This window comes from Marmota flaviventris, chromosome 9 (assembly GCF_047511675.1).
Source record: "Marmota flaviventris isolate mMarFla1 chromosome 9, mMarFla1.hap1, whole genome shotgun sequence".
In the NCBI taxonomy this organism is placed as follows: domain Eukaryota; kingdom Metazoa; phylum Chordata; class Mammalia; order Rodentia; family Sciuridae; genus Marmota; species Marmota flaviventris.
Genome location: NC_092506.1, coordinates 14,341,123 through 14,349,484, shown reverse-complemented (window position 1 = coordinate 14,349,484; position 8,362 = coordinate 14,341,123). Strand labels below are relative to the sequence as shown.

General features: G+C 46.1%; 1 protein-coding gene across 1 annotated transcript; it reads left to right on the top strand.

The window, feature by feature from the left end:
* The first annotated feature begins 297 nt into the window (after positions 1-297).
* Positions 298-1,251, top strand: Or6q1 (olfactory receptor family 6 subfamily Q member 1). Its single transcript, XM_027944082.2, has one exon. The coding sequence runs from the start codon at positions 298-300 to the stop codon at positions 1,249-1,251; it is 954 nt and encodes a 317-aa protein (XP_027799883.2).
* The last annotated feature ends 7,111 nt before the right edge of the window (positions 1,252-8,362 follow it).

The window sequence follows — 8,362 nt, the reverse complement described above, 5'->3', positions numbered from 1 at the left end:
TTTTTCAGGTTCAAGTTTACTGTCTCCTCCAGGAAGACCTCTCAAGACTGGTTGAGCTTCCCTGCTATTTCCTTCCATAATATCCTGTCTCAATCCTATTCAACCCTTTTCATTTTGTACTGAAATTGTCCATTTTCCCGTGTCCCTTAGACTTTGCATTCTTTGTGGGTGGGGGCAGTGTCTGACTTCACCTTCCTTTTCTGCCCTGGAAGGTATTATAGTCGACATCCTCTTAGGCTCTCTTGGAGTTTTCATCATCGAGGAGGCTATGAGTCTACCAAGTTCTCCCTCCCACATATGCAGCCATATACCCCAAATTGGACCCAAGTAACGGAGTTTGTCATGGTGGGCTTTGCTGGGGTGCAAGAGGCACGCCTCCTTTTCTTTGTGCTTTTCCTCACCATGTACCTGTTCACCTTGGCAGAGAACTTGGCCATCATATTAGTGGTGGGCCTTGACCACCGGCTCCGGAGACCCATGTATTTCTTCCTGACACACTTGTCCTGCCTTGAAATCTTGTACACTTCAGTCACGGTGCCCAAAATGCTGGCTGGTTTTATTGGGGTAGAGGGGGGCAAGTATATCTCCTATGCTGGTTGCCTGTCCCAGCTTTTCATCTTCACCTTCCTTGGGGCAACTGAGTGTTTCCTGCTGGCCGCCATGGCCTACGACCGCTATGTGGCCATCTGTATGCCCCTCCGCCATGGGTCCTTGGTGTCCTGGGGCACCTGCATCCGTCTGGCAGCTGCTTGTTGGCTGGCAGGCTTCCTTACACCCATTTTGCCCATCTACCTCATGTCTCAGCTGGCATTTTGTGGCCCCAATGTTGTGGACCACTTCTTCTGCGATGCCTCGCCCCTGCTGGCCTTGTCCTGCTCGGATGTCACCCTGAAGGAGACGGTGGATTTCCTGGTATCTCTGGCCATGCTCCTGGCCTCCTCTACCGTCATCGCCGTGTCCTATGGCAACATCGTCTGGACGCTGCTGCACATCCGCTCAGCTGCTGAGCGCCGGAAGGCCTTCTCCACCTGTGCGGCTCACCTCATAGTAGTGGGCCTCTTCTATGGCACTCTTTTCTTTATGTATGTCCGGACCAAAGTGGCCTCCTCCATCAACTTCAACAAGGTGGTGTCCGTCTTCTACTCCATCATCACACCAATGCTCAACCCCCTCATCTACAGTCTTCGGAACAAGGAGGTGAAGGGAGCCCTGGGCCGAGCCTTTTCCCTCAAGTCTTGGAAGAGACATTGAGGAGGTGGATGGAGGATACCCAGCCTCCTTTTCTGGGGTATCCAAAAGGAGCATGGTAAGGACTATGGAAGGGAGGTATGGCTGGGTACCCAGGAGTTATAGACTATGCAATAGTTAAAGGAACATGCTGCGCTGCTATAACAAGAGAGACTTAACTACAAGGTAGCTTTAAGAATGCAGGATATTTTGTCTTCCTGGCAGAAGTCCACGGTGAGTGTTCCAGGTTGATGGGTAGCTCTGATCAGCAGGTATTCAAAGGTTCAAGTTCTTTCTATCTCATAAGGTCAACCTTCCTTAAGATGTTGGCAAAGTAAAGCCAGCAGGCCAAATCTGGCTCAGCACATGCTTTTTAATGGCCTGTGAGATAAGAATGGTTTTTACCTTCCTAAGTGCCTGAATGAAAATTAAAATAATAATATTTCCTGACACAAAAGTTCATAAAATTCAAATTTCAGTGTCCATAAATTAAGTTTTATTAGAACATAATCACATCCATGTATCTTGCTATAATGACAACGAGGGCCATTTTTCTGCTACAATAGCTAATCTGAGTAGTTGTGACAGAGACGACTTGCAGCCCCTGATCTAGAAACTTCTTGCTATTTAAATGGTCAGCACTGGGCAAGAGAGGCCAGAGTAAAACCTGGGGGAGACACACTTCTGTGCCTTAAAGTATCTTGAGCAGATGTGGTAGTGACCACTTCCACTCACCTTTTTTAGTGAAAAGTTACATCTAATCACAAAGGAAGTAAAATTAGTCTCTAGGTGGGCAACCAGATGCCCAGTTTACTTATTGTAAAAAATGGAAGAAAACACAATTTGATAGACAACCAGCACTTTCCACCACAGATGAAATTCCCAGAATCAGAGCTGATTTTCCATGTGATTTATGTTCATTTGTAATATCTGCATTCTGTGATTTGAACTATATACCGATCTTCTCACAAATCAAATGGTGTTTGCAAATTGATTTAAAGAGATCTCTATGGCAATGCCAGTTCTAACTTATGCTTAAAAAGACAATTACAATTCAAGTAGTTCCCTATATGTACCAATTGCGTTCCTAAAGGCATGTATAATCACCATTTGAATGTGGATTCCAGAAACTACAGTAAATGGAAGAAGAAAATATTGAATTTGGGACCGATTGAGGGGAAGGAGAGATTTTCTTTGACGATGTTCCTCAACTGGCCAGATGACATGGCAGTGTCTTTCAACACCACAGATTTGCCTAATAGCGTTTGAGCTGTTGTCTTTCCCTCTGTTAGTAGGGAGTGCACAAGTTTGAAAACCTTTCATTTACTTTTTTTTTTTTTTTGGTACTGTGAATTTAACAGGGGGCACTCTACCACTGAAGTACATCCCCAGTTATTGTTATTTTTTACTTTGAGACAGGGCCTCGCTAAGTTGCCGAGGTTGGCCTTGAACTTGCAATCCTCCTGTCTCAGCCTACAGAGTCACTACAATTACAGGCGTGTGCCATTGCACCTGGCTCATTTACTGAGTATTATAGCACTAATGTGCTTTAGATTCTTTTCAATGACTATGGGACGCAAAAATAGTACTAAAGTGAGAACTTCTCAGGATCAAATGGAAGAATTCACCTGAATGAAACAGAAGCACTCTACACTTCCAGGCACCTGACTTGAGGAGACATTAACACAATAGCTATTGGGTTTTGACTCAGGAAAAGAAAATGCACTGGGTGATGTAGTACTCATTTATGGTAGCAAGAAGAATTCAACTTTAAACAAAGTACTGTTTTCTGAATTTTGAGAACTACTCTGAGAATAACTCCATGGGAAGTATTAATAAAGTCTACTATTTTGGGATTCTTGAGGAATAAGTCTATATTTTTGAGACAAATCGCATCAGGAAGGCTCTTGCACGTATAAAGTGAATCTTGTTTTAATAAAACCTTATACAAGAAACAAAACTGGGGGAAAACCCTACTCTTGTGAGTGTGATTATTTACATTACAAAATTGAAACAATCGCTCTCTTAAAAAAACAGCTACCATCAGAATCTGGGGCATACGAAAAGTGGAGGTATCAACAGACAATGTTTTTAAAGCGGCTACTAATGGTAGATCCACGTGCAGTGAAGATAAACTAGGAAATCATGTCAGGGAAAATGCACATTTCAGAAAATAGAAAATTTCTGAAAACACAATTGCTTCTCTGAGGGTTTCTGTTCCTAGAATGAAGCATGGGCTTAGTGTGCCCCGGGGGGGGGGGGGTCTGTGACAGTCACCTGTCCTCATTTACGAAAAGGCAAGTAGCTAACCATAGCAGGGACAGGTTGTTTACTTAGAAGCAAATTTCATAGTAGACATGTCTAGTGTAGTTCAAACAGGTTATGTTGGAAATGTTAGACCCCAAGCTCTTTGCTTATAAGAATAAGTTTTAGACTCTCAAAAGAGCGCCCCCTCCCTATGACCTAGCTTAGATCAAGGGTCTCAAAAAAAAGTTTTAGTCATTTGGCAATAAAACAAGATATCCAGATTTTGCCACGATTCATCATTTTATTGAACTATTTAACAAATAATTGTTTGTGCTTACCATGTGCCTTGTACTCTTCTAAATGTTTTATAAATATTAATTCATTTACTCCTCACTGATAATTCCATGAGGTCAGTGCTATTGTTATCCTCCTGAGGTACAGAGAAGCTAAGAAACTTGTCTAAAGTCACGCAGTTAAGTGGCAGAGCTAAGGCTTGAGCCCTGTGCATCTGCCTCTTAACCTGTGTATAGTGGTGATGCTCTGGGTAAATTGGTCCTCTCTCAGCACTTATTCCCTTATCTGTAAGAAGTCAGAGCAGACAAGGTGTCTTTAACTCTCTACTTTTCATGTGTTTCACGTGTGCCGAGCACTTTCACTATTTTTCTCATTTTATCATCCCCACAACCTGGAGGGGAGAGCTCAGCCTCATCCTATACAGGAGGAGACGGAGCCTCAGGGAGGTTAAGCCACATGCTCAAGTTCATACAGCTACAAAGGGAGGAGCCAGAGAATTTGAACCACATTTATTGGACTCCACTCAACCCCTCTGTCTCGATGCCTCCTCTCCCGGGTCTCCTCCAGTGCTAACTTTGCATAAGTCGATCCATTCGTTCATCAGACGTAATCTGTCTCTTCTGTGTCCCTGGCCTTGACTCTGTGCTTAGGGGCCAAGGATGAAAGACACCACCTGCTTCCATCAAGGACAGTATTTTTTTGCAAATGTGTCTTATCTCCCCTGATGGGATGAAATACAAAACAGAGGCAGCTGGGGACAAGCAGGGGTTCTGGACCAGTGTGATGGGGCTCAGAGGAAGGAGTGTTCCCCCTGGTAGGGAGTTAAGAGGGCATTCCCCAGAAAGCAGGACTTCCTGTGATCCCCTTCTGCTTTCCTCACTTGGGATGAGGTCTGCCAAGCATTTGTCCTTTGGTGTTCTTGGCAGGGTGGAGAAGGATGATGTAGCACTTGGGAACGGAGAGACAGAACAGGAGGCCTGCTCCTGATGCCAAGATGGCAGAGACCTCCACGGCCACGGTGTCTTTGCTTTGTGGGCAGATATGAAGGACACCCAGACACGGAGCAGACCAGCATGCTGACAGTGATGTGCTTTGCTTCATTGAAGGTGTCAGGCAGCCTGTGGGCAGGGAAGGCTACCAGCAAGCTGAGCAGACCTAGCAAGCCCAAGTAGCCCAGCATGGCATAGAACAGTTCCAAGGAACCCCCATTACACTTCAAAGTCACCGTGGATCCAGGCTCTGTGGAGTTTATGGGCTGTGGGGGCCATCTGGTCACCCAGAGTATGCACAAGGCCGTCTGGAGCAGGAAACAGACATTGGGGAGGTGCCAGGGAGCATCGGCCCTGCCCACACCCTGATCTCGGTGTCTGGCCTTGTGGCATGGAAGGCTGCCATTACCACTATGGTCTTGGCCAGCACAGTGGACACACAGACTGTGAAGGTGACCCCAAAGGCTGCCTAGTGCACAGCACAGGTGAGGGGACCTGGGTAGCCAATGAACATGAAGGGACAGAGGAAACACAGTGCCAAGGAGGACAGTGGGAGGTAGCTGAGCTGGCTGTGATTGGCTGGGACGATGGGGGTGTGCTGGTGCCTGATGACTATGCCTAGGACGGCCAGCGCTGTGCTGAGGGGCTCCTGGTAGGACATGACATCCAGGGTATCTGCGGTGCAGCGGGTCTTCCTCCCGTTGGGCCCCTGGTCCACAGGACACTTCTGGCGTGTGGCACTCTCTGAGGGAGAAAGAAACTGGGTCAGAGAGCAGAGCTGGGAAGCTCCTGGAGACAGCTGAGCGGTTCCACGACGTGTGGTGGCTTTTCCAGGAGGCTCCGAGTATTTCCGTCTCCTTGCAGTGGGCCTTCCAGATTGTGCGATGTCCCCGGAACTGGAGCCAAAGGCACAGATGGCAGAAATCCCCATGGTGGCTGCTTATCATGCATCAGACTATCATGAAATAACATTGAGCAACCTACCGAACCTCCTCTCTGGGCTGCGTCCTTTTGAATTGAACGACCATCTCTGCACTGTCGTAATTAATAGTTGTAACTACTTAATCTGTGCATTTATTTACCCAACAACATATTTAACAAATGTTTATGAAGTCCTTAGCATTTAAAAGAAATCCACCTCTTTTTAAAAAATTTTGATTATTTTCTGAGATGGGGGTCTCACTATATGTTTCCCAGGTTGGTTTTGAACTCCATGATTCAAGGGATTCCCCCTGCTTCAGCCTCCAGAGTGCTGGGATGGCAGCTAGACACCACCATGCCCAGTTAGAAGAAAGCCTCTCTTTTTAGAATGCAGCCACCAGTCTCTAAATCATTCCAGTGATAGAACTTGACAGAGCTTTGTATTTCATAGTTATAGGACAGATTTTGCAGCTGGGTCCTGAAATGGTTACGCAGTCCCTCCTATTTAACCTCTTATCCTGGCTTTGTTTATTTTTGCTTCTAGAGACTTTTATTTCATGTTCCCCTAATCTCCAAGTCTAAGGATTCCTTCTTATTTATCTTTCTCCCATCCTTTTCAGTATCCAGTGGTTTCTCCTTGACTTCACTGAGTGGCACGTTTTCCTTTAGAAGGGAAAAGAGTATTCCCAACGATTCCACCCTCTCAGAAAGAGTTTTCAGTGTAAGAAAAGCCTTTGTCCAACTCGGTGGCTTCTTTAGTTCCCGGGACCCTGGACCTAGTGTCCCCGTTCCGATCATCCTCCTTTCTAGTACGTCCACCATGTGTTCGTCTCCCCTAATCCCACAGCAACATATGCCTGGCTTCTCTGTGAGCACATCAGCAGCTGCTCATTTCCTACAGAATAGAGTCTGTGTGCCTGGGTCCACAGTGAGGCCCTCTGTGATCTGGTCACCTGCTTCCTACATCACAGTCTCAACTCAATCTGCCCATGGCTCCTCCTTGCTTTCAAACCTTGAATCGTTGCTGACTTACCCCTAGGCCTGGGCTGTCCTTGTTATGGCTTGTTACCTTTAGGATGTCACTCATAGTAAAGCCTGCATCACACACCGCTCCCTTCTGTGAAAAGTCTCCCTGCACATGCTTCTTCAGGATTACTTATTCCACTGTTTACGAGCTCAAGGCTCAAACTTTTACTACGGCTGATAACTTGGCTTCATGGTCTAGTTTCTTTCTCAAGAGAGCTGATCTAGGAGGGCAGGGTGGGGGCAGAACATCATTGTACTTGAACACATCAGGAGCTCTAGGAGTCCAGGGACTGTGTCTCCTTGGCTGTTGCTACACTTGTACATGGCAGTATACAGTAGGTGCCACTTAGTACCTGATGAATGAATGACATCTTAGGAAAATACGTTTAAGTCCACAGGGGGATTTTCTTCAATGTTTTTGGACTACCAAGTGCCAGGTCTTAAACTAGTTATAGGATTTGGACAAACTCATGGTTGACTTAAAAAAGGATGTACGAGGCTTAAGTGATGTGAGTGTAGCCTGCGGGAAGGACACATTGACCCCATCTTTTTGGTCTCATTGTTCTGGTGCTTTTTCTCACTGAAGGATCTTCCCTGGATGTGAACATGAGGTTTGATCTGAAGCTTACTCTGCTGCTGCTGCTGACCACAGTCTGGTGAGGGCCAGCCTCCCTCCTTACCTGGTGACATGGCCAAATGTAGCAGCATTTTATCTTGTTCAATTAGGTCGACTTCCTTGTTCCCACAGGACATTTTTCATTGCAGATTGAAGAGGGTACCTGTGCAGGAGAGGAGGGAGAGAGGGCTGGGACTTTGCAGGGGAGACTCTGTGATCAGGCTTTAGGGATCAGCAGTATCTCCCTCACCTAGTAGGTGTCTCCCTCTCTCTTACTTTTTCCCACTCCTTCCCTTTAAAATCAAACCCTTCTTTAACTCCTTTTTCTTTCCCTCTCTTTTTGTCCCCCTTCCCTCCCTCTCTTTCTCAGATAATTATCAATGTGTTTCACATACTATGTTCTGTCAAAGGCATTAAGGAAGCTGAAATAGGTAAGGATGCGCTCTCGACAATTTCACCGTCTAGTGGGGAAATGGAGACTTCTTGAGCCGGAGACAGGGTTCGGTTAGAACTGCTCTGCCATGTATGGACTGGGTGACCTTGAGTTTCACCTCTCCAGGCTTCAGTTCTCCCCCAATAAACTGGGGACAGTAGTGATATCTGTTTTGAAAATCGTGTGAAGTTTGAGTGAGACAATCCAAGTGAAGCTACGTCATAGTGGCTAGAACTTTGTAAGTGCACAGCAAATACTCAAGATGGATAATATTGTGAAGTATTAGCTGGGGAGTGTACCCTTCACTCTGGGCTCAACGAATCCTTCCATCTGTATTTCAAAAGACTCATTTCCCCAGCCCAGACAGAATCAAGCTCCACAGTGAATGAGAAACAATGATTACAAAAACTATCCAAGCCTCAGCACCACTCATGGGTTTCTTAAGCCTGGGGTTCCTCAACCTCTGCACTATTGACTTTGGGGCAGGAAAATTCTTTGTTATGGAGCCTGTCCTGTGCATCTCAGGAGGTTTAGCAGCAACTGTCCTCCACCAATCAGATGCCAGGAGCACTCCCCTGAGTTGTGACAACCCCAAAGTTCTCCAGACAT